Source organism: Ambystoma mexicanum, chromosome 1q, assembly GCF_040938575.1.
Source record: "Ambystoma mexicanum isolate Mex_15411 chromosome 1q, UKY_AmexF1_1, whole genome shotgun sequence".
In the NCBI taxonomy this organism is placed as follows: Eukaryota; Metazoa; Chordata; class Amphibia; order Caudata; family Ambystomatidae; genus Ambystoma; species Ambystoma mexicanum.
In genome coordinates this window covers 172,794,277-172,821,929 of record NC_090922.1, presented here as the reverse complement: position 1 = coordinate 172,821,929, position 27,653 = coordinate 172,794,277, and the positions used below count along the sequence as shown (strand labels likewise).

The 27,653-nt window shown below is 44.8% G+C and overlaps 1 protein-coding gene across 1 annotated transcript in view; it reads left to right on the top strand.

The window, feature by feature from the left end:
* LOC138526164 (transmembrane channel-like protein 7) overlaps nt 1–27,653 on the top strand; it is a 368,500-nt gene that overhangs the window by 221,540 nt on the left and 119,307 nt on the right. The window contains exon 12 of the mRNA XM_069636577.1: nt 21,683–21,866. Coding sequence (XP_069492678.1) covers nt 21,683–21,866 — 184 coding nt within the window. The remainder of the gene's footprint in view (nt 1–21,682; nt 21,867–27,653) is intronic.

Below are 27,653 nucleotides of genomic sequence, written 5' to 3'. Positions count from 1 at the left end.
TACCCTGTTGTTGTTGGTGTCCCCATAGTTGTAGGTTCTGGACAGTAACCACTTATTCCTTTCTTTACCTCATAACTTTAAGTGCTCGGCTTGGCATTGTAGTCAATATCATCTAAATGGAAACCTACACTAGGTTCAACTTACCTGACTCGTAATCCAAGGACATGAGGTGGTTTCTGTACAGAGCCATGCATAGAGAGGCAAACATTATTGGCAGGAGGGCGCTATATAAGACCACTTTACATTACATTACGTTCTTAGATGCGGAACTCCGGACATCCAGGTAAAGCTCCTGGACATGACTCGATGGACATAACCTGTTCAGAGCCAAATCTGTCGGCTCCCTTCAGAAGTTCCAGGCTTCTAAGTCCATGGCTACATCTTTGGGTGTGGCATTTCAACAGCCCTTCATTCTGTGAATGTTTGGCGAGGGGGGTTGGATCCTTTCACCCATCTCTTCTATGCCTATCATGGTAGAGGACAGGTGCCCCCAGGTGAGCAGCAACCACGCCACCCTCCCAACCTCTTTTGGGAAGGATCATTGGAGCTGCAGGAGGAGGCATCACCATAGTGACACTGCCCTCATCTACCCCAGCTAAAAATAAAACCTCTGTGAAGGAGAATTCCAGCACCATACCTCAGCGGAGTGGGGGGAATTTCTCTCTATGGTGAGAAACTACATCTTACCATGTCCAATGCCTGGGCCTTATAGGTCATTTATAAGGGATACTGTCTTTCCTTTGTTTAACACCTTCCAGACCATTCTCCTGCCTGCCCTGCCTTGCCTCTAAACCCTCTCCAGTCAGAGGAGGTTTGTTAGCTTTGGCGGAAAAGGTGGCAAAAACTGGAACACGCTTGAAACAAGCCTGGGGGTGGTATTCCCTTTACTTTCTGGTTCCAAATAAAGACTGAGGCCTGCCCCCATCCTAGCACAAGTTCACGATGGTCACCCTGGCCCAGATCCTCTAGGCCCTCAATTAGCAGGACCGGTTGTTGTCCTTGGATCTTCAGGATTCCTACTTCCATGTGCCGATCTATCTCAAGTACAGGAAAGATCTGAGATTCATAGTGTGGTCTTGCACTCACCAATTAATTGTCCTACCATTCAGCCTTTCTTCAGCACCTATCACCACTAGTTGCGCCTGCCATAAGAGGGAAGTGTTGTATCTGCTGAAGGGAACCCTGGGTGAGTGACAGCTGCGTGGAGTCCTTGTGTCAGTATTCTGTGTCAAGGTTCCAGGTTTTACAGTTGGGGAAAGTTGCTTACCACCAATGCTGGGTGAGCATACCCGATACTTCTGCTCTCCAATAACTCAATGACCTCTGTACCTGCAAACCAACAAAAAAGGAACTTACCTCAAGAAGAAGCCTCAGAGTTACCCTTGGCTTTGCAGACTTCTGAATATTACAGGAAGGCATCCATGTATTTCCCTACCTGGATTACTGACTCATCCGAGCCATCTCCCCCAATCAGGCATTGCCACATCTGTACCGAATGTACAGCTTGTTGCACAGTTTCGGCAGCTCCCTTAACTTTAAGAAGTCCAATGTTTTGCCATCCCAGTTTCTCTGTTTTATTGGTGCTTTCTTGGACACTTACCTTTGCCTCCCGAGGATCGAGTAGCAAACATTTTCCACAGGGTTCATGCCCTCCAATCCCATGAGCTGGACCTGGCCTCTGCCTTCTTGCCCTCCTCTGGTTTTATGGCTTCCTACATTTCGGTAATACCAAAGGCCTGGTTATGTATGAAGTCGCTCCAGGAGCTACCCCGCTAACAGTGGCCTCAGTTTCAGGGGAACATGTCATACCTTTTGTGGGTCTTAGATAACATGTCCTTGGACCTCGTATGGTGGCCCCTTTGATACAAATGCTAAAGGGGTTGCTGCTTTGGCAACCCCAGGCCCAACCGCTGGTAATCACACATGCGTCCTTGAAAGCCTGGTGCACTAACCTGCTGGATCGGAGGGTGAGCTGATTTATTTATGGTCTCCCACAGAGTATCGAGACAAATCAATTTGCTGGAATTGGGGGCAATCAGGCTGGCCCAGATTCCTTCCTCCCCTCAATGCACTGCAAATGTGTGCTGGTCCTGATGGACAGCACAGTGGTCATGCATTACCTCAACAAATGAGGTGGTATCTGGTCCTTGCCTCTGTGCATACAAGCAATGCAACTATGGTTCTGCGCGCTCTCGAGAATGGTGTGTCTCTGAAAGAGGCTCATCGAGGTGGGACAGAGAATGTCGTAGCAGATGCCTTTACAGGCACACTTCAGCCTTCCATGAGTGGGAGCTATGACAGGAGATTTTGCAGGAGTTCTTCCCATTTGGTGGACTCCTAAAAGCATCTTCTTTTCCTCCAGTGTCAACAGGAAGTGCGAGTTGTTTTGTTCCAGGAAATTTCCTCAGTAAGGAGCACTGGGGGATGCACTGACGGTTGAATGGGACTTCGCTCAGAGCAGGATCAGAGGCCACAGTTGCCCATTTGACAACTGCAAGGATAGGTAATGCCCTCTGACAGAGACATCAACCCAGCAGGCAGCTGCCCTGGGCCCAGCCATCAAAGGAGCATGCCCATTCAAAGGGAATAGCCTCACAACCAGGTACTGCATTTCTAAAGGCCTTTGATTCTATCGAGAACGGAAGGGGGAGGGTTAGAATAGTCCGGAGAGCTGTGGACCATGGAAGAAGACTTACAGCATTTTGTTTCTCTCTTCCTCTCTCGCTCTTTCCTTCCTGTCCCCTTTAATGCCGAGGGATCTGCATGGTGCTACTTTATGGAACTTCTCTGACCCTTCGAACAATTGCTTGTGCATAGAGCCTGCTCGAAGCTGCATTGTTCCCTCGCTGAACCCATCACCTAGTAGGCTCATTGTGCCCTTGTTGGATAGTCACTTGCTGACTCAGACTAGGGGTTACACCACAACTCAAACTGACTCGCCCCTCAAACTGCCAGTTCGCTGAACCACACATCGGAAAAACAGGATTACCATTTCGACAACTGCCGCACATCAACTCAAACCGCTGGAGCGTCACTCATCGACCCTTCCCGTCGTTTACAACACGATTGGACTCATCTTAACCTCAATGAAATTCTGGTTAGGGCCCAAACCTGGATCACTGAAAGCCACATCCGAGCCACACAGAGCTACCGCATTTGAACCTGCTCAAAGCCGACTTTCTGCTTGAGTCCACACGATCCAGTGTGCCCACACTGAGCTTGATCCGCTTGCGTCACTGCACAAAGCTGGGTTTGAAGCCAATGACCGGCCAAAAACCTCAAATGAGGTACTGTTGATCAATAACTGCCTCCATTCAATTTGTGCCGTAGAGACTGTTCGGTCACTTTTGCACCCTTTTTCACCCAAAGACACATGCTTTTTGTAGTTTACATGCCTTACACTCCTGATTAATTTCTCAGAGTACTGCATTGTGCTATCTTTGCTTATTCTCTGTTCTTTCCCCAGGGGAGGGTTTTGTGTAGTATTTTTCTATTTAGTTATTTTGCAGATGGAGGGTTTTATTAAAGTATATCTATTTTTATAGAACCTTTATTGGATATTGCCTTTATTTTGGACTCTTATGCTTTGCCGTTTGGTTCACTTCTGAATCACATTCACACCCCTCTTAAGAGCATAGCTTTCCCTCCGCCCATGTTACCACAAAAGGCGAAGCAGGCAAATCTCTTAACTGTGTCTGTTTTACCTTTATGCTTGTGTTGGCTCTTAGTTTGTAGTAGTGTGATGGCTGAGTGGGCATTTTAGCCTCTATTCATTCTTGTACTAATGCAGGGCAGAATCCAATTCATCACAGTGTGACTCAATATCGTGTTCACTTTCTCGATGTGTGCTCTGTTTAAGCCCCTGCATTCAAGTTTGTTAAGATTGCTTAGCTGTAAGGGTTTCTTCCTGGTAGCCATCGATTTCATGAGATGGGTGAGTGAGCTCCATGCATTGTCTGTTAAACTTCCCTACTTGTATTTTTTTCCAAGGAGAAGGTGACTTTGAAAGTGAGGCCGTGCCTCCTCCCAAAGGTGCTCTCGGATTTCCATTGCTCTCAAAATATCAATCTTCCTGCGTTTTTTCCTGCACCTCGCCCTTCCAAGGCTGAAGAGTGATTCCATCAGCTGGTTCCAGTACAAGCCACATCTATTACATCTCGCAGATGAGGAATATCAGAAAAAATTACCAGCTTTTTGTGGGTTATACTGGTGTTCGTGCTGGCAGGGCTGTGACTAAACAGACCCTATCAACATGGATCATCCTTTCCATCTCAGAATGCTATCATCTGCCTGAAGAGGTTGTGTCTGATGGTCTCAGGAGTTATTTAACAAGAGGCCTGGCTGCCACCTCTGCACTGCAGAGGGGGGTCCCTGTCTTGGACAGTTGCCAAGCACCCACATGGGCCCCACTGAACATGTTACCCAATCATTACTGCTTGGAACCCCTTTCAGGGCAGGACACTTGTTTCGATAGAGATCTCCTCCAGAGTTTTTTGGCTTAGTCGGTGTCCTCTCTCTTTCTCTCTCTCTCTCTCTCTCTCTCTCTCCTCCAGCCATCGGTTTTGCGTACTGTGGAGGAATCTGTGAGAGGAAGGAATCCATTAGAAGAACCAATCCCTTACCTCCTGGTAATGTTCTTTCTGATGGATGTTCTGGTGGATAGCTTGTACAACCCTATCTGTGCTGCGATACCTGAGCAGCTGAGTTCTAGGGGAAATTATGGAACTGAGGTCATAGGACACAACAGCTCTATGTATACTGGCCCCAGCATCTTATTGACAGCTCCATAGATGAGGAATCTGTGGAAAAAACATCAACCGGAAAGAACAATACTAGGAGGTAATGAACTTGTTCTGGACCTGTCAACTGGTATCATCAGTGGATGCAAGCTAGACATAACATCAAAAGATGTCAAACACACATTCCACACTAGTCACCTTAGTCTCGGGAGGATAGCTCAGGGGCAACACGGCTCATCTTGGAAACAAGACAATGCAGAGCAACACAGGTTCGATCCCCGGGTCGGCGCTTAGAAACCTCTGGGTATTAAGCATGTTACAAATAACCTATAATAATAATACTAGTCTGAAGATCATGAACCAAACATAAAATGCTAATCTTGTTGCATTTGACTACAATTTTGACATGGAAGAAAATAACAAACACTGCTAAGAAAGAAATAGCTCCTCTTCTGACATGCTGGGCCCATCCCAAATTCTGGGCCCAAAGCTGACAACCCTTTAACCAATAGTGTAGTGGCTAGCAACTTAACACTACTAATGGCAAGGGGGGTAGTCTGGTGTAATCAAGGTTTCCCAGACACCTGTGATTAAGACTCTACCGAGAATCCCAAACATGTGCTGCTGGTACTCAAGTGCCAAGTTATACCTACGTTGCCACCCCCAGGCTGACAACACAATGCTTCTCCCCTGGAACTCTCAAGGTATCAACATGGGAACTCAGAGAGCAAAAACAACTTGTCTCTCCTTACCAGCCCCCTACAGGCCTCGGAGATCCTCAACTTCAGTTCACTATGGACGCTTCCTTTATTGGGAGAATTAAGGTATTGGCAGGTCCAATGCATACATAAATAAATGCCCATCGGCTATGATATAATGGTAATTGACAACAAAAACAGGGATAGAAACGAACGATTAATACTGAAGTTAGAAGGCCATTAAAAAACGTGGTAAAGAGGAGGGACATCATGAAATGGGGACATTGACTTGAAGATGTAAGGATGTCGTGGGTTAAGGACCACTGTTGTTCCCTACTGAGACAGGAAAGGAAACATGTCCTCACATCTCACATCAGTACATGTCTCACAGTTGTGTTTTTTGTAACAAATACAGCTGAAAACAATTGGAAACACAGGGGCAATTGCCACTAGGGACAGGTCTTACAACATGAGGGCAGACCCTCTAGATGAGGACCGACCACAGGAGCATTAAAACAGGTCTCGCATTTGTTTCAGTTTTTTAATGCAAATGATAAGAGTTGTTAGCTGTAAGATCCGGATAACCCCATAAACATCATTCCCAACCTCAGGGATTTAAAACAGGGAATGACTCTCAAGCAAGTCACAGAACCAGCAAGCAGGATGAGTAGCATGGACACCCACCATAAGGACAGCTACCTGACCATCACAGGCCTATCAGATCTCTTCATGTAGGGAAGGGGTGCACCCTAGGAACCAACAGAGTTATAGCCATTGTCACCAGGAAAGTGATGTTTGATTGTTATGCAGAACCTAGTGCTGGGTACGCCTGAGGACACAATGAGTTTGTGCCGATACTGACTCCCAGAAATGTATCCAGGCATATGGTGTCACTTCGCATGCAAGCAAGTTATTTGTTAGTGACAAAATACAGATGCAAAGATCAATAGTCAGTGAATACATCTTGTGCAAGGAGATCAAAGGACCGCTGTACACGTCTTTGATAAACGAGTCAACAAAATCTATCAAAATTCCAAACAATTCCTTTGTGAATTAGTACATGTCCCTAGAAACAAAGGCACATCACCTTCTCGTCTGACCATCCTATCCAAAATATTATAAGCATTTTAAAACATGTATTTATGGGTGACCTGAATATTTCTGCAAATAACTTCCCCAATACCTAGAATTAATTAATTATTGAGAACATTGGCAGTCTGGGCTTGACCTCATCACTTGGGAAACCAACCCATTCAGGTGGGCACAGTCTCAGTATCCTGTTCTCCCTAATCTGAAAACGTAATATCCATGACTAGTAGCTGTCCGCGGACAGATCACAACTTCTTCAAAAAAGGAGAGATAAGCACCAAGATACTATCCACACGTGGGCGATAACTTTAAGCAGGAACTGGAATAAAATCATCAGAGATACATTCACAAAAGCACTGTTGGCCATTGGAGAAAATGCACTGGCAATCTCTGCTGAAATCCTCAACCATCAAGAAAGAAAAGTACATTTCTTTCGATAACCTGCCCCATTGCCCTTACGAGCCACAAATCCAAACCAGTTTCAGGAAGGAAGATGCATCCCTTACACACAACAAAATGCTGAACCCACAGGGATTTTTCATGCAACTGAGGTTAGAGGTTAGCCTGTGCGAATCTGTGTGATCACTGTGCCGCCCATAATTCCGACGACAAAAATGTCAACTCCAATTACGGCATGGCGCAGTGATCAGCTAGATCCATTTTGCCCGCATGCCCCGGCCCGCAATCCTCCAACCCGCTTCCCCTCCCCACTTACCTTTACTGCGGTGCACCTCTGTGGGCCCGGCCGACTGCCTTGTACCCGTTCAGGGTCAGTTCCTCCCACTTACATGGGGCGGTGCTGACGCCACTGGGTCCTTTTTGTATTTATTTCCTATCTGCCGCTTACAGTAATTGTAAGCGGGGGACACCCCTGTACCCCCGACCCCCATTACACCGACTAAGGGGAGCGTGAGACACCCCTGCAATCCCTACTTGTCGCCATTTTGGTACAATTCTGCCCGTGCCAGAACAAAATGGGCATTGGCAAAGCCAACAGTTTTGGCTTTTGTGTAGGCAAGGGATCCATATTTTCCAGCACTGCTTAATGCTACTACCTGGCCATAAGATGGAAACACGTGACAAATAGTGCTAGCACCTGGGAATATGATGGTAGCGCCTGTCTAATGCCTACACAGGAGCTCCAATTTAGAAATTCAGTGCTGGGAACATATGCAAGGGCACTACTAATTATAAATCAAGTGGCAGAAGTCAAACTTGATTAAGACAATTGTATTACACTAGGAACTGGTTTAAAGCTGAATTAATTCATTACCTTTCTGAAGGCTGCACAAAACAGCACAGAACTAGGGGACTTGCGTTTAGGGTGAGAAGGGGCAAGTAGTAGTTGGCGATGGCCATGTAGAAAAGCATGGATATGAGCAGCCAACAGGCTGGTAAATACCCAAACAACCCACAGGTCACTTGTCCTTCCTCAGATCTCCTCTCTCTCCTACCTTCATTTCCAAATGCCAAAAGTCTGGGCTTAAAGACAGCACGCTCTGCACCACCAGATAGTCAAAACTAAAAAGGGACATTTCCATGCTTACTTTGGGACCTTCCACCAAATACGTCTTACAAATCTACTCGGAATTGATGACCCCATTTAAAGCAGCAGATTCAGCACACAATCCCTACAAACAGATTTTGAAAAAGCAGACATCTTTTTCTGTGATAAAATTCACTTCTTAAGACAAAAATGACAACAATCGCAACCAACAATGCTGCATGTCTCTTAGAGCTACAGAGACAAACGATTCTCCGCCAATATAGGGAATCATAAACATTCTTGAATCCCACAAAAAAATCTTATTTCACAGCAGATACAGTGTGAAACCTAGGCCACCATGTGATCACCCATCCAGTCAGACGTCTCTTTAGCTATTTCCTTTCAACCACAAAAGCCCTCCAATTTCTCAAGAACGCTACAAGTTCTCTACCTCTTAAAAAACGCAACTGTAGAGACTGTGGATAGCAAAGGCACTGTAAACACTGGTAAAGGTCAAGCCCCTCCTCCTCCAGCAGTCCAATAGCAGGCATGCCTTTTACAGTCCGTCTTCATAACACAGCAGGACAGACACCACAACGCTGAATGCAAGTAAGAACCATGCACTGCTCGAAGTTTCAAACATCTAAGGCAGCATTTATCACAGGATGTGATATAGGCAGGCATCTGAAGAATTGTCTAAATGGTGTTCATTTATTTACATGTTTCCTTCAAAATCACACCTATATCATTCCAAGCTGGGACCCATTTATTCCAGAGCCTTTTACACTGACCCTTAATGGGGCTTTATGTAGAGCTGCACAATCATGGTTCCCTTAATTGTCTCGAAGATAGTTACTTCAAGCAGCCGCAATCTTAGCAAACTTAACCGCTGGAGTGGACTTCCCTATGGGAAGTCAAGACAACATACTCGCCCTTATCAGTTATTATTCATTATTGCACTTAAGAGGATAGGGTCAGAACAGAATACAGACCATAATTCGGGGCTTTGACAAGACATGCCTTGAATGACCGAGAAGTGCTGCTCATGATGATTTTGGTTGAAAGTTATGCGTGAAATGCCATGTTTGGGTGCCATGTTTGGTTCAGGCAGACGGGCACAGCCGTTGCTCATTTTCTTTGTGCATGTTGTCACACAGGAGATGACTCGGAGATACTGCTTCTAAACAATGAAATGCCTGTGTACATCTCACATTGGCACCTGCTACCTTGTCCCTGATTCTGGCAGTTCCTCGTACCTGGTGTCTAGCTTGGACTTTGTGGGGTTTCGTAACATGATGACTTGGTCACCCACTTGATGGTCGGACGGCCTTGCTCTTCTTTTGGCACTCATGTGAGCATTGGCACGTTTTCTCCTCATTTCCATGCGGGCATTATCGACGTCATCGGGGGTCCTGCTTGGGTGATGGGGAATCGACGATCTGATGATCGTTCCGAACATGAGGTCAGCAGGTGGTATGCCCGTGGTGCTGTGTGGGGTGACCCGATAGTTCCGCAGGAACCGGTATAGGTCGATCTTCCACGGGCTGGCGTTTGCTCTTGATACTCTTAGCACCTTCTTGATGGTCCTCATAAAACGCTCGACGTCCCCATTGGCCTGTGGCCACCTTGGCATGATGTGGTGGTATTTTATGCCCAGTTCCTGTAAATATTGCCTGAATTCTTCCCCTGTGAACGGGGGTCCATTGTCACTCTTGATAGTTGTGGGCAGACCATGAGTGGCAAACATCTTTTCTATCACCGGGATGACCACTTCCGCGGCGGTGGACTCCAGTATCTCGACTTCTGGATAGCGTGAGTGATCATCGATTGCCACCAGTAGATGTAGGCCCTCTCTGATTTTGCAAAAATCAATACTGATCGCTCCCATCGTGCCCGGCCGCGCTCGGCCGACAGAATCGGTTCTGGATCTGGGGGCCCACCCGTTATTTGGCAGGGCAAGCATGTGTTTACTAGGCCTTCGACACGATCGTCGATATGAGGGAACCACACCCTGTGTCTGACCCGGGCCTTTGTTCTTGCGAGACCTTGGTGTCCTTCATGTGCTAAGGCTACTATCCTGTCTTGCAACTTTGGGGGTATGATTATGCAATCTCCCCTTAGCAGCAGCCCTCCTTCGGTGATTGAGAGGTCCTGTCGAACCGTGAACATGCCAGATAGGAATTCCCTAGCCCCCTCGGTTCTGTTGCGGGTGTGCGTCATGAATTCCTTCCAGTTTCCTGACATGATGGCATCTTTTACCAGGTCGCAACAGGGGTCATTCTGGGTTTCTATTGCAATGTCCTCAATGTTTACCTCTTTGGGCCTCATGGCCCGAACCACTTGGCAAATTTGTTCCTCCGTTTCTTCGGCGATCAGAACTTCCTGCTGAGTTGCTGGTCGTGGGTGTCTCGAAAGGAAGTCCGCCGGGTTGCCACTGCCCGGCTGATAGACGAGTTCGAAATCATATGCTGGAGGTGTAGCAGCCACTTGGTGATTCTGGCCGGTGGGTGCGCCGATGACCCGATGAAGATTGGTATTAGGGGCTTGTGGTCTGTGATTGCCGTGAACCTGTGCCCATACAGGTACATGTGGAAGTGTCGACACCCCCATAGTACGGCAATGGCCTCCTTCTCTATGTGGGAGTACCTTTGTTCCGTTGCTGTTAGTGCCCTGGATGCATATGCGATCGGTCTTTTCTCGCCCTCCTTTGTGACCTGCATCAGGATTGCTCCAAGTCCTACTGGGCTGGCATCCACGAATAGTTCTGTCGGGAGGTCCGTGTCGTAGTAGGCCATCTTGGTTTCAGTCGACAGGGAGTCTTTAATGCTCTCAAAGGCTTCCTGGCATTTCTGCTCCCAGTCCGACTTAGTGCTGACCTTTGTTAGTTCGCGTAGCGGTTCAGATAGGGTTGCTAGGTTTCGAATGAATCTGCCACAGTATGTGGCCATTCCCAGAAAACTGCGTACTTTGGTGGGGGTCGTCGGGGGACTAGCAGCTTGGATGTCCGCCACTTTTTGTGGATCAGGTGAGATGCCGGTGCGGTCAAATTTGTACCCAAAGAAAGTGATTTCCGATTTTAGGAACTCGCACTTTTCTCGATGGATTGTGAGTTCGGCTTCTTCCAACCTGCCCAGGAGGGTCTTGAGTCTCGTGATGTGTTCCTTGGTGTCTGGTGCATGTATTAGGATGTCATCACTCACGTTCAATACCCCTGGTATGCCTCTGATGACCTCCTGTATGGTCTGTTGAAAAACTTCCGCGGCCGATGAGATGCCGAAACTCAGGCGCTTGTACCTCCTCCGACCTAGGTGGGTTGAAAAAGTGGTAATGTAGCGCGACTCTCTGTGGAGCTTGAGTTGGTGGTACCCCGCCTTTAGGTCCACCTTCGAGAACACACATGACCCGGTGAGGTCGGTGATGATTTCATCGATTGTTGGTGTTATGTGTGGTTCCCTTTTTATGGCCGCATTGGGCAGGCGCATGTCAATACAGATCCGGACTTTTCCGGGCTGTTTGGGCTTCCTGGTGACCACCATCGGGGAGACCCACGGCGTTGGTCCCGTGACCTCTTCAATGATACCGGCAGCTTCCAGTGTCCTTAGCTCTTTCTCTACCTGTTCCCTCATGTGGAACGGTGTCCTCCGGTGTCTCACCGCACGTGGTTGTACTGATTGATCAATGTGTAATTTGATAGTCTTTCCCTTGAGGCAGCCTATCCCCTTCTGTAGCTTGGGGTGTTGCTTGAGAAAGTTCTCGACTTCGGCTGCATTGTCAATGTGGCAGATGAATTTGACCACGCCCAAGTCTTCAGCCGCATCTCCGCTCAGTAGGCTTTCGATTCCCGCCTTCACGACATATATCTTTGACCACACCTTATGTTTGCCATGTTCAAGAGTGGTGCGGAACCTCCCGATAACTGGCAGGGGTCTCCGGCTGCCGTAGGCAAACAGACGGGTGTCTGTGGATTTGAGCTCAGGTGGTGGTGTTAGGGTTTGGGAAACACTGGTTGGCATGACGTTTACCGAGGCTCCCGTGTCGATGGTTATCTGTACGTACTGGCCTTGGATGGTGACCGTGCATTTGCGTCGCCTGGCGGTTCTTGGCGGTGGTACTGGACCCTGGTTCAGTGTAGATACCAGGTATACCTTCCGGCCCTTTCCTTCGCTCTCCGTGCCTGCCGTTTGCCGTAGGGCTGAGAGATCATCCCCTTCCTCTTCTGTCGAGGAGTTGACTACTGCAACCCTCCTTGCGCTGGCTTGCTTCTTTTTTTTCGGTGACCCCTTTTCCTGAGAGCCTTGCAGGGGCTGCAACGGCGTGTTCGCTGATCTGCACACTTTCGCGTAGTGATCCTTCCTGCCGCACGCTCCGCACGTGGTGCCTTGTGCCGGGCAGTTTCGCCTTCCGTGTCTTTGGCCACCACACCACCCACATTCCGTGGGTCCTGGTACTCGAGGTTGCCACCTGTTCTGGGTGTGGCTGCCGCCAACTTCACCTCTCGTAAATGGTCTGTCGGAGATCTGGGCGACCATTGCTGTGGAGAGGGACGGCTGCAGTTTCTGTAGTGTTGCTTCCATGTTGGCGGCCCTGGAGTGGGCAAGCTCTCTCTGTCGACCCAATTCCAGGATGCGTTGTAGAGGAATGCCTTTCTCACTGAGTACGAGCCGCCTCAGCTTCTCCGAATGCATGCCATTTATGATTTGTCTTCTAATCTCCCGCTCCGTGTTCGTGAACTCACACGACATGGCCAGTTTCCTCAGCCTCGTGTGGTAGGCGTCTAGAGTCTCATCAGTGGCCTGGATGGTCGTGCAAAAGATGAAGGTCTCATAGTCTGGATTCAGTTGTGGGAGAAAGTGTGTGCCGTCAAAGCATCCTTTGCACTCAGGTATGGGTCTTGGCCATCATCAATGTTCAGGGAGTTGGTGATGCGTAGCACCTCGTCGCCCACACTGAGGAGTAGATGAGCTTTCATCTTTCTGGATGACGTGATCTCCTTGCACTCCATGGCCATCTCGAACTTTTGGAGCCATAACTGCCATCTGGGTCCAATGGACGATGGGTCAGTGAACGGATCGAAGGGTTGTACTAGCGTCGACGAACTGCCCTGTGTGCGGGGTGGTGGCGACGCCATCGACAGGTTTGCCGCGATCCTGGACGGCGTGGAGGGTCCAGGAGTTGATGTCCCAGCCGCCATGGTGACACGTACCTTCGATTTGTTGTTTGTGCTGTCTTACTGGCCTGATGTTGTCTTGCCTTATGGGTTCGTACGCACTTTGCAGTGAGGAATGTTCTTTCGTGGTGAATGTGCCCACTGGCCCTTGTGCGCCATCCGATGGGCGCCTTGTGGCATGTGCGCCATGCGAGAGAAAAAGAGAAAAAAAAATTCTCGACCCCCCTGGGAGAGGGCTTGAGGAAATTTTTTTTTTTTTTTTTGAGGTGGGGTCACGTGGTCTCTGTGGCCCCCACCGGGTGTCCAAAAATTCGTTCGGGACGTCTGTGGGGCATCCGCGTGTTAATTGCTCTTGAGCGCGAGGTTGCTCGTTCACTTCCTCGTCGCCATTGTTGCGTATCTGTATTCCGGAGGGCCCCGCACGTGGGGCTGGCTCCGGTCCAGGAGGCCGCGCGGCCTAGGGCGCGGCATCAGCGGGAGCGCGAACAAACGGACACACACACGCTGGACTGTGTTCGCCCGGAACTGCCTCCCACTGTCGGGGGCGGGGCTTTTATTAGACGGCCCTACGTCACCGCGCTGCGGGACGTAGGGCGGATATAACAATACCTACAGCCTCTCCCGGATGACCTCGAGCAAAGCTTCGTGAATTGCATTTGCACCCGAGCATCTCCTAGGCTTTGTGAATCAGGGATACGGCAGCTGGTGCAAATCTGAGATGCTCGCAGGCACCTCCTCATTTGCTCCAGCATACATGAGAATCAGGGTCGGAGTTGTACCTTATTTAGATTCCACCTGAATAACCACAAGAGGATTGCAAATTATACACCAGATCGGAAAATCGCATGATAAATTCCTCAGCATATATCAAAAATCTTTATTCATTGTTTGGTATTCAGATATTTGTATTTTGTCATTTTTGACAGAGCATATAATGAAGAATCCTTGTGACCCAAAACATGCCATTCGTTAGTCACACGTAAATTAGGAGATTATAACATGTATGCACACATATCTATGGAATTAGATGTTCCTCGATTGAGGTGGGATTATTGAATGTAAGATAAAGTGTGTTATTAAATGCACATTTGGAAAGCAATGAGTAGTAAGCAGTGCAGAACTCGGTACAGTAGGTGTGTCTGCATTCTACGGCAAATTTGTTAGTACTTGCGCCCATTAAGATCAGTTTCCAGCATGACATGTATGCAGTAATAACAGTGACTGTGTCTCTGATCTGATTTTTTAAAACATATTGTGTACATGGCCATTAAGTGGAACAGTGTAGTTGGGCATTGGGCATGTTTCTATGTCGTGAGTTACTTGTAAGTGGGCCTCGCCTTTATGGTCATTTATTTTGAAGCTGGGATATGCCCCCAGAGAAACGATCTGTAATGAAATGTATTGGTCAGCTTTCAAAATGGGTGTTCGGTGTTCGTCTGAAGTGTGTAGTACAGGCCCTTTAGGTAATGTGATCTGAAGTGGCGCATCGGAAGTCGGAAGAAGTGGCTGTTGGGCTGTGCCACTCTTCTTACACTGCTCTCTGAACGCTTCCTTGGATTGACTGAACTGCTGTTGGATTCATACGCGTCATCGGCAAAAGGAAGCCGCATGCGTCTGTTATTGTCCGCAACAGCAAGGTGATTGACTTTGAGAACTCTTTGCCGTGTGGGTCTTATACTGCAAACCGCGGCTTTTACCACGGCTTTTGTTTGTCCGCTCACTTTGTGGGCGGGTTATTTTTTCCCACTTACTAACTCAGCCCTTGTTCTTTTTTTCCCGTTTGAAGTGTTGACTTGCTCCGCCCCCCTGCCTGCCCGCACGCCACTTCCTACTTCAAGCGTCGCGCTCGCGCATCGCATGCGCGCATCGGAAGTGGGAAGAAGTGGCTGTTTGGCTTTTTGGCCTGGTGGCGCGCTGGGAATTTCTTTTTTTATTTCTTCTGCCCTAAATAGGGTTTGTGTGTATGGTGGTAAGTCCACTATTCTTATTTATACAATTTACACAACGGCCTGTGATTAATTAGGATAAATTTGTAATTTGTGAATTTCGTATTTTGGTGATAAGCGCTTGTACATTACATAGCAGTTAGTTAAACTGTGTCTCTTTGGGCTACTGCTCTAAGCCCCAAGACAATGGATAATGGGCTTAGAAGTGGTAGGAAGCTAAAAGGGGCGTTGAGTCCAGTTATGGCATCAATTGATTTGTCAAATGAAAGATCCTCGTATGAAGATCCTGTCAATCTTGATGTTAATTTTGATGCTAATCAGGAAGCGGTTATAAATTATGAATGTAGAGAACATAATCCTAATAACCTGCCTCAGCTTCAGGATATGATTGAGGAACGTGTTGTAATCCTGAATTCTTCCAAAAACGATGAGGCCCAATGTATGAATGATGTAGGAGTAGTAACTTTGAATGCCTCAAAAATTGAACAGCTATATAGTATGAACGAGGATGGTGGGGCAACTTTTGAAGCCTCTAAAATTGATCAGATGCAGAGCATAAATGAGGAGAGTGGTCCAATTAAGGATGTTCCTAAAATTGTACATTAAGCCTCCACTAATCTGGCCTCCTCTCCGATTAAATATAATGTCAAAGAGGTGAACGAATTGGATGTGCCTCCTAGTATGGCTCCTAGTGAGATAGAGCTTGATGAGTGGATGAGAAGTAAGTTGGACTCAAAGAATCGTACTAGTAGAGTGATGGAAGGCTTGAATGATTGTTCTATTCTTAGTCCTACCATCGAGATGGAAGTGGGTAAGAGAATGAGATTCTCCATGGGGCCATCCACTCCAGTCTCAAGCAGAATGATGGGCAGAGAGGATGTCCACATGTTCAGTCTACCGACCCATTATGGTTACAGCCGTCACTCCTTTACAGGAAATTTGAGTGAGGATGCTGTCTATGGTGGAAAAATTCACAAAGGAGACAGACTTGAGGGCAAACCCTCGGAGAATGTTATACAGCCATTAGTAACTATGATTAATCATTTTATAAATCCTAGTGAACAAATTGATCAATTTGAAAAGAAGACTGGTATGAATCCTAGTGGACAAATTGAGCAATTTGAAAAGAAGACTGGTATGAGCCCCAAAGCTGATATTCTGGATGATGCTAGAGTGGATGAGGGATTGGATTTGCGTGCTCGTGATGCCCCAGGCTTTGGTGTAGACTTCCCTGTTCTTACAAGGATTTTGGACCTATTAGATAAGGGACATGAAAGAACGCATGGTGATCTAATTGATCTGAGAGCAATTACAACAGAGCTCCTGTGTAGGGTCAATAAAGTAGAGGGGCTGCTGTTACTTGTGATGCTGTCTCCAACCTAGTCTATAACAAAAGCAGATTACCTCCCAAAGATTGTTATACACAAACTCCAGGGGATCGAAGAATGGTGAATGCTGAGTTGAAGACATTTGCTGAAATGGCGGCTCCTCCTCTAGGCCATCTGCCTAACCTAAAACCCAAATCTCCTGACCCCTTAATAAAAGCTATAGGTGCCTTAAGTAGTGACATCAAACTTTTGAATTTAGACCTTGAGGTGGTAAAAAAATCCCTTATGGGAGAATCTAACAATGGGAACAAGTTTTTGCTCTCACCGAAAGTAGAGCCGGTGCCTGGTGGGGAAGTGACCGACAGTCCGTCAGTGCTTCTAGATTTAATTGATTTATCACATGACAGAAATAAAGGGATGAGTGGAAGTATGAATGATCTCGACTTCGATAGTGTGTGTGAAAAACAGAAAGAGGTATTGACAAGGAGAGAAAAAAAAACTATAGCATGCGCACAGAAAAGGGAAGCAAAGAGAAATAAATCCCAAAATGCAAAAGAAAAAAAAGTGATTGCAAAATCAAAAAAGGGGGCTAAGGTGAAAGTATCCAGTGAATTTAATAATATAACAAATAATGCGGGTGAGGAGAAGGGTATTGACCTTCACCAATTGGATGATGAGTCCAAGGCGCATTTGAATTTGATTCCAGATAGCCCTAATGAAGACGCACTGCAACTGAGAAAATGTACGCAAAAGATCAAACATCTGAATTCTGATAGTGGTAGTAGGCCCGGTAAAGAATGTAATCCCCTACCTACAAAAAAGGGTCAGTCTACATCCATAGGTATGGGTACTATGGGTGTACAAACTGCCCTTTCTCAATTCTACCCAGTAAATAAGAAGAAAACTGAAACGAAAAAGGAAAAAATTACGATGATTAGCAATTTTGCTGATAACATGGACAATATGAATGAGGTTACTGGTGAAGGAGACAAAAATATAATGGCTAGTGGTGATAATCATTTGGATGATGAAATGATCGAAGATGGGAATGGTGATGTGGGTTCAGATATTAAGGGAATGAATAAATCTGTAGTAAAGCCAAAGAAACAAGCATTGAGTGTGATATCTGGACTCAATCCCAAAACTTGTGAGAACGATGAGCAAATGGAACCAGAGTTGATAAATGAAGAAGGTGATTCTATGTTAGGTGCTAATGAATTGGCACAGGATGTGAAACTGGTTGCTGGAATGCCAGTCATTATGGGGTGGGAAAGTAATGTGCAAATGAATGGTAGAACTAGTTTAAACAGAACTTTCATGTTGAAAACTTTCCAATCCATCCCTCTCCTAAGAACTCTTCGCTCAGATGATCTAGACTGGATACGGCTTGGAAATCACTCTAATCATCGTATGATATGTGGATTCCAGTGTATGTTAATCATGAAGATTAAGAGAGAATTTTATGGAATTGGGTCTTATTCCATCAGTCTTTATGAATGCCAAGCAACCCCGCCTGTAATTGATATTCCTAAAGTAGTGAACACTCAAGTGGTTCCAGAGCTCAATATTAGTGCTGACACACTGAAGCAATTGCTTGCATTAGTGGTCGCACTAATTGGAGTTACCTCTGGGACAAGTGGGACTGCATGTCCAACTGTCAAGGCTAACGGAGATGCGTTAGCATAGCAAGGGTAAATTGTGAATTACATCCTGGAATTGTTTTGGACTTGCAAACTTCCAGCGGTGGTTTGTGAAAGAGAAAACCAGTAAAAATCATGAAATTATTCTTTTGCAAGAAACAATGCATATGTTTTCTTTTAATACTGAGGGTTTTAGTTCATATACTATGGAAGCAACTATGGAAGCAACTAGGGGTCTAAAAGGTAGGCCTTCTGGTGGACTTGCAGTCCTTGTAAACAATCGTTGCAATTTTGATGTCAAGTTAATGCTAAAAGATGAAAGTCTTTTGGTAATTCAATTAAAATCTAAGGGATCTCAAGACTTAGCTCTAGTAATTATTTGTCTGTATTGGAACAGAGCCCGTACTACCTGGGATCAAATTTTGCAAGTACTCGATGGAATTATGGAAGACATATTTGCAACCACACAATATTTTGGGATCATTATAGTGGGGGATTTTAATTCTTCTTGCTATATGGCTAAACCTCTTCAAGTGCTTATGGAAAATGGGAGTTTACCACTAACCACGATAAATGGTCAAAAGTGGGTGCGTCACTTGTTGGGTTGGGACATGCAATTAGTTAAGCCTAAGCAGGGATCCTACTTGTATACTTGGAAACGTGATGATCGTAGTTCATATATTGACCACTTTTTTCAATCTTCACATTTGTATAATCTATGTGAACCAACTCACATACTAAACTTTGGTTATGGGGATCATTTTGCCATCTCCATTAGCCTAAATATAACAAATTGGCGTTTAGTTAAGGAAGAATCACTGCAACTGATAGAGACTGACAGGCCAGGTCTGTCTATTAGATGGAACAGACATACTTGCAGAAAATTGATTTCTAAAATTAAGGATGATGCATATTTTTTATCCATTAATTGGAGTCTTGAGCTAATGAAACCAGAAATGGAATTAAAACTTAGCAACATTATTCAAGCAAACTTGCTAGATATTGCTCACGAACACACACCGTCCACTCCATTGAGCGGACATCTGTATGTATTTGATCTAAGAATTTATAATTTAAAACTCATAAAAAATTATAAAATTAGGAAATTAAGGAGATTAAATTTGAGTTCTATTGTGTATGGTATAGAAAAGAAGCGTATCATTTCTTCATTTAGGAACCAGATTAGGGTTTTTAAGCAAGATATGGCCCTTAAGGATAATCAGCGTATGTTGTACAATATATTGGCTCATGATACCAGGAACATCTGGTCTCTTATCAGAAATTTGCATGCTCCAAGAATATCAAGTGAACCTTCTATTCTAGCTGCCACTTGGGTTACATATATTTGCGGTAAATGTGTACTCCCGAAATCTTTTCAAAATATTCCTTTTACTGAATACTCAGAATTTATTTTAGAATATTGTCCCTGGTCGCTAGAGGATGTGACTGATGCTATTATCAAGTTAAAAGATACTAAAGCTTCTGGTCCTGATTGCATACCAGCATGCGTACTGAAATATGATCGGCAATTCTGGGCACCTATCTTAAAGGCCAAATTTGACAAAATTCTTGCTACTAAAAGTATTCCTATTACATGGTGTTCTGCCTTCATAGTTCCCCATTTATAAGAAGGGTCCTTCAAATGATCCCCATAATTTCAGACCTATTGCCATTATGGATGCCTCAGCTAAGGTATTCTCTCAGCTTATCCTAAAGGAACTTCAAGAATTCCTATTTAAGAATGATATTCTGTCAAAATTTCAAACAGGTTTCCGTAAAAACATGGGGTGCACACTGAATGCTACCATTCTATCGCTTCTCCAGTGTCAAACAAAAAAAATGGGAACTGGTGCAGTCTACATGGCTGCGATTGATCTCAGTTCTGCTTTTGACACTGTTATAAGATGTTTACTATGGAAGATTATGATCCATTCAGGGATCCCAGTACATTTGGTGGCGTTGATTGCATTATTACATTCTACCACTAACTATATGGTGCGTGTAAATAAATTAGGAACTTTAACAGAAGAAATCCCGACTGAAATTGGACTCAAACAGGGTTGTTCTATGGCTGCGATATTATTCAATATTTATCTTTTCAGATTGAAATATTTTGGAAAGATATTATAAGTTATCCGGTGAGACTTGGACATCTTAAATTGAATAGCATTAGTTTTGCAGATGATAAATTATTCTTTGATAGAACCCCGTTTGGGTTACAAAATAAGATGGATGCCCTCTACCTTTTTGCAGAGGACCACAATTTATCGGGCTAATTCGAAAATCCTAATTTTTCCAGATGGTAAGAAAATAACTAAAAAATACAACTGGGTAATTGGGACGGAAGAGCTTGAGGTGGTTAGAGAGTTTCGATATCTAGGTTATACTCTCACAGACCAGAATTCTAAGACATGGTGGTCCAAATTGTTAAGGGAAAGAATTAAACCTTTGATATCTCAAATTTGTATTTTGTCTAGAAAATATTGTAACTTCACCTTAATTCCAATTATTCAATTCTATCTGTTGAAGATTGAACCTTGCATATTATACATTCTTGATTTATGCATGGTTGGGATGGAAGATTTCCTTGATAAGATTCAAGGGTAACTGTGGAAAAAGGTATTAAGTCTTGCTAGATCTGTTCCTAACGCAATTATTCTGCATGAATTAGGACTGTTGCCCCTCTCTGCCAAGTGGAATTGGAGACAAATGAATAATTACAGAAAGATGCTGAGTCCTCCTAGGAATTCACTATATGTAGATCTCAGCCAAATAATAAAACAGGGATCCCTATCGATATTAACCAACTTTGTTAAGAAAATGGATGGCATTTTAGAAGTCACTAATATTTCTAAAGAAGATTTTATACTGTGTCTACCTGTAAATAAGCGCAAATTTCAATTGCTGACCTGGTGTCGTCAATCTGATCACATTGGTAACTTTAAGATGTATAAAGAATATGCACCTTTTAGAAGGAAAATGGGTGTTCTACCGAGGTATATATTCCAATTTCCAAATTTTGTAGAAAGGAACTTATACATGCGGTTTCGATTGAATCAATTCTCTACTTATGAACGTATTCATAGTTGGGTTGAAAAAGGCATCCAGTTTGGTATCCAAGGTGTAGACTGTAGATTCTGTCAAACACAAGGAAACATTGAATCGCTGAAACACCTGGTGATTTATTGTAAGCATTGTGATGTATTAAGAACTAGACACTTGGGAAGTTTTTTGTATTCTGATACTGAATTTTCAAGTTTATGTTTATGGAACAGGTGTATGTGGGGGAACAGCTATAAGCTGCTTATTAGTTTGACACATTTTCTAAAAGTAATAGTGAAAGATATTGCTGATTTAAATGTATTAATTTGAATTGAAGTTTTTTATACTTTTATTTTGATTGTTTATATAAATGGATAATGTTTGAAATTGATGTTTGAAATTGATGTAAATTTTGTCATGACATTGTAAATATGATAAGAACTGAGAATTTTAAATTATTTGTTTTGAATTTTTTTTATAAATTGTAAAGTTTCTATTTTAAATCAAACACAATAAAAAACAATGTGATCTGTTTCTATCTCCACAGGATGCTGGTCCAGCATTGCTCCTGTAAGCCTATCCAGCTCTGGGGTGAGCAGGAATTCTTGGTGCCTTCGAATGTGCTGGACATCATCTACGGCCAGACTGTCTGCTGGATTGGGACCTTCTTCTGCCCCTTGCTGCCCTTGCTCAATACTGTCAAGTATTTCATCATCTTTTACACCAAGAAGGTGAGGCTGCGTCTGCACTTCTTCACAGAAATGCTTTCACTGGGAGAGCATAGTGCAGTGTACCTTTCCTGACCGTCCTGTCCCCATACTCTTACTGAGAGCGAGGAGGCATCAACATCCCATCAGCTATTCCAAAAGCTCAGAGAACAGTAGAGAGAATAGGCTGGTCGTTCACCACCAGTAAGCTTGGCAGTACACTTCCTTTATTATGACTGGCTGGGAGCATCCCAACGATGATGCATGCAGCGGTTAGAATGAAGCTAAAAGGCATTGTACCTCTTCATATAGTGCAAAGTTGGAGTCTTGGCCATATGCATTTGCGCACCGTGCCCCTGCGTAGACTAATGCCATGAACATTCAATACCTCCCATCTACACATATGCACATGAACCACCATAGCATTAAATCGCATTGCTTCCACCTGCATCTGTGCTGCATTAATGTAACACCACACACACTATTAACTTGAATTTTACCTTTCATTGTGAACCACTCCCACAATTTAGTAAGTGCACATTACGTGCTAACATCATAACTTGTATCATTTTAATTTCTCTGCCACAAGCTCCAGTCCTTTATTTTTTTTAATTATTTTTATTTATTGTGTACTTTGGTTTATTACAAATCTTAAGACACAAAATGACAAACATATCACAATGAATCACAAGAACATTATAAACACAGAAACACTACACACATTAGAATGTTAGAATTTAAAAATGTCTTATTTCCTAAGGATCCATAAAACAAATTATATAAATTAAGTTTAAGATCCTATTCATCCTCTAAAAAATAAGTCTATATTCTCAGATCTTCAAGCTGTTTAAAACCTATTAAATTCTGCCGTCACAACAATGGATGGTTCACCCGAGAAAATTGTGCTCCAAAATTGATTTGATTTGATTCAATGTTCTCCCGTCTGTGAACAAAAGAGTGTATCCCGCTATATAGTTAGGATACAGTTCAGGACAACAAGTTAAGACATACCATATAGATTTAATGCTGTTGCTACATAATCTACACCATCGTAATGGGCATGGAATACCCTTCCAAGCACCCGAGAAATCAACCCTAAACACAGTACAAAGTCACGGATTGATTTACATTTACATGTCAATAGGTAACTTTTAGAATTTGAAAAGCTGAAGCCCTGTTTAGCATACTACAGAAATGTAATCTTAGACGTTAGATGGGAACTCATTTTGCTCATGTCCAAATTTAGCTTTACATTTTAGTTTAGCAATGCCATTGACAGAAGAAGAGTTTTGTTTTCTTAAAATCAATTTCTCTAAAAAAATAATGAATTTCAATTAAAAACAAATGTAAAGAAAATGATGTTTTATCCGTCTCACTCCTTGCCATTAAGGAAAAGTGCTTCAGCAAGGTTGTCGGTTTTCAAATCCAAATCTAGTAGGTTAAGATAAAACACACCACGATTGATCCTCCAAGTTGTTAATAAAGACACTAAATCCAATTCACAGTCAATGGCTTCGATAGGAACACATTGAGCTAAACCCAGGAGGCATCTCCAGATTTTGCAATCTAGCCCGTGTAGCCACTTCATCTCTCCCTCCATAAATAGTTTGAGGCTATACAGTATACCTGGAACTAGGCAGGACTTATATAATTTACCTAGAGCCGCTACTGAGTAGCCAACTTTATGAGAGATAAAGGATTTAAATATGCGTATAAATTCTTTGTGTCCACATATTCCCAAAATGTGTCCTTAACCGAGCATTTATTGGGATCCCTAGATAAATACATTCCCGGGTAACCTTAATGGATGCATCTCCAAGTTTCCAATTACATGTTGCTGCTTTCCTCCTATTTTCACCTATTATCATGATTTTGGTCTTATGAGGATTTATAACTAGGCCATTGTTTTTTTTAACTTTATTTATTAAGGTTTACGACTCATACGGGTAAAGATCAAATCATAACATACAGCTGTGCAGTGCAAGAATTTACAGTAAAAAAAACCCAGGCGTAGGTAATATGTTCTCTGTGTATCTCTTTCAACCAAAACACAATATGTTCTAGTCTGTGGATCCTGTCGCTTCTCCTTCAGCAACCGATCATTGAGCCAGGAGATAATCCACCAGGGGGACCCATGTATTCTTGGGTCTAGTCCTCACTCCACAGACAGCCCCATACTCCTTATCAATATCACTCAGGCAAATCAAGTCCTCCAGCCAAGTCATAGCCACAGGGGGGATAGGGCTAGTCCAATGCATCAGGACACACCTGCATGCTACGATCATGCTCGTTGCCAATAATTTCCAGCAGTGCTTTGGTGCCCCTGGGAGCCACCCAAACATACAGCAGAGCCAATCACAGGGGACTTCCTGAACTAACTTGCAAGGATCGCCACGATTGCATATGAAGGAAACCAGGTGATTCTGGACGGCATCTCAGCCATTATCATTCTTGGTGGGGTCAAAGAGGTGAAGGCAAATAGGGACAGGGTTGAAGGGTCTTAAACTAAATCCATTGAAGTTTGGTACTGAATGCTCCATTGTGTGTACGCTCAAAGACCATCGCCCACCGTTTGTCCATAAAAGAAGAACCAATATTCTCCTCCCATTGCATTTTACATTTCAGGGCTACCCGCAGGGAATCCCGTTGAATCAATCCATACACAGCAGAGACCACACGCTTTGCTGAAGCCGAATTCAGGATGTACTGCAACACAGGCAGCAGCGGTGGCTCATTCGGGAATGAAGACGACCAGTCCCTAAAGGCAGCCCGCATCAAAAAATACTGAAACCTCCGGCGGAACCCATTTCCCATCTTTGCTGCAAATTGCTCCTGGGACACACATATTCCCACAGGATACAAATCAGACATGCCCAATTGCCCCACTCCAGGACCAATGTCGCATCACAGGTCGGCTGTAGGCACCCGACATTCCAAAGTGGGAACTCTGGGGCGAAAGGAATATCCACTCCCAACCTCTTCAGAATTAAATTCCACGCATGTACAGTACAGGCCACTGGGTCAAATTTGCATTTATCAGCAACCGTCCTAGACACTAACACATCCTGCAGTGCAAAGGCACCACTCAATACGCACAAGTAGGTAGGGGGTAGACCCCGACATCCAGTAGGACACGAAGTGCTCCTGTGCTGTGAGAAAATATAACTCCATATCCGGTGCCCTAATACCCCTGCGGTACAAGGGGAGAATCAGTATGTCCCAGTTAATCTGAGGGGACTTCGGATGCCATGCCAGTTTGACCATCAAAGCCTTAAATTCTGAAAAGAAGTCCGTACCCGGCCAAACGGGGATCTTCTGAAACAAATACAGTAATTTGGGAACCACCACCATTTTGGCAATAGCAACCCGGCCCAAAAGAGTAAGAAGGAGAGTACACCAAATATTTAACTTACCCCCAGGTAACTATTCCCGCAGTGTCAGCCTGCTTGCCTGTGACCTCATTCAGAGGGAACAAAATTAGCTTTGACAAGTTAACACTGAGCCCTGAGAAACGACTACATTCTACCACTTCCCTTCTTAAGGGGTCCAGATACAAATTCGTATTATCTGCATACAAAGACACCAGTTCCCTCACCCCTCCCAGCGCCAGTTCCCTTGCTTGATGAAACTTCTGCAGCCGGGACGCCAGCGACTCTATCGCTATGACAAAGAGTAAAGGCGATAGAGGACACCCCTGTCTAGTCACGCAGCATAAGGCAAAAGTAGCTGAGCGATTACCAAAAAGGCTTATCCGGGCATTCGTGTCCCAGCATATAAAAGTTTCACGCCATCCAAGTAATACTCTGGTACGCCCACCTGCCGCAATATGCCAAATAGGTAACTCCATTCAACAGAGTCAAATGCTTTTTCCATGTCTAATAAGGCTGCAACCGCCTGCACCTCGATATCTATTTGAGCTAAAATATCAAAGAATCGGCTCAAATTCAACAAATAAATCCATAACTGGTCATGATTAATTAGGGTCGTGACGAACGGGAGCAGCCTGTCAGACAATATTTTAGCAATTATTTTTGTATCCAAGTTGAGAAGCGATATTGGACAGTATGAAGCACAATCCTGGGGGTCCTTCCCAGGCTTTAATATCAGAGTCACCAAAGCCTCGCGCAGCGCAGTAGGGAGCAGCCTGTGTCCATCACCTCCTCCCAATCATCAAGCAAACATCCAGCAACTTCAGGCTCAAACTCCTTGTAAAACCCTGCTATTATACCATCAGTAACGGGTGCCTTAGCAGTGGGCAATGCCTTGATGGCCGCCAAGATGTCGTCTTTCGTGAACGGCACAGCTAGTGCTGCCACTGCATCTCGGCTTAGGGCAAGTAGGGAGGCATCCAGTGGGAACCGTCCCAGGTTGTCCTCATCCATTGCTCCCCGCGACGAATAGAGCCACTCTCAACATGTGCGAAAGGTATCCAAAATAACATTCGACACCGCCACCACTTGCCCATCCAAAGGGCACACCGCCACTATCCGAGCTACCCCCATGTTGGCGAAGCATCGTAGCCAAAATCCGCCCAGCCTACCCTCCTCTCGATAACGGCAAGGCGTGCCAGATATTTCACCTCACGATCGGCCTCCCACTGAACTGGTCCAACACGCCCCTCAACATTGCCCTGGTGTCTGCATCACTGGCTTCCCCTAACCTACGTTCAATGCCCTTGATTTCTAGCTCCATTTCTGTAATTGCCTTCTGATTGTTCTCAACATACCGAACTCCAGTGACAAGCACTTGCCAAGCAATACTATCTTAAAAGCCTCCCATATGGTGGCGATTGTAGGTACTGTGCCCAAGTTGTCCCAGAAGTATGACTGGACTGTTTCCGCCACCTTACTCCGAAACACTATATCCGACAAAACTGCAGCCTTAAACCACCAGAAGAGTCTAGTACCCTCCCGGCCCAGATCTAATGACCAAATCACAGGTGAATGGTGCAATAATGTCCTAGGGAGAAGAGAGCATTCCACTGTCATCTGCACTAAGGACGGTCCCGCCAGGACATGATCTATCCAGGAGAATGTGTTATGAGCCGATGAATAAAAAGAATATTCCCGGTCATCGGGGTGTAGCACCCGCCAGACAAGCAACAGCTCTAATTCAGACATGCTCTTCCGCACTGCGCATGCTGCAGGTGAAAGGGGTCAAGTGTTCCCTGCCGATCCATCTTTTGTCCCATCTAAGATTACATTAAGATACCCAGCCCATACAATATTAGTGTGCATATATTTATAGCAGATGGATAGGAGCATGTAAAAAAAAAAAAAACAACGGATCATCCATTTTGGGACGTTAGACATTTACAAAAGTAACTGGGACATCGGCCCAAATACCCGACACAATCACAAATCTGCCCTGTGGGTCTACGACCTTCTCTACCAGTCGAAAGCTCAGCAATCTGTGTATCAGTGTCATGACCCCAGCAGAATAGGTAGAATAGGATGTATAGCACCTGTTAGCAACCTGGGACCTAGCGACTCCTACATTCGCTGCGCCAATCAAATGGTTCTCTTGCAAAAGGATCACTTTGGCTCCATGTCTCTCACAATAGTTAACTACTTTGCGCACTTTACATGGGTTATTGAGCCTACGAACATTCCAGCTCATGATATAGCCAGCCGTTAACCAATCGCAACCCCCAGAGACATGAACCATTTTGAAAATACAATCCCCTATCTCCCCACCCCCACTCCCCAGTCACCCAACACAACTCCCCCCAAAAGTTCCCACCCCCGGCCCCACCTACACTGCCCAGCCCCAACTCGCACTGAAATTCCCCACCCACATTCCCACCCAACA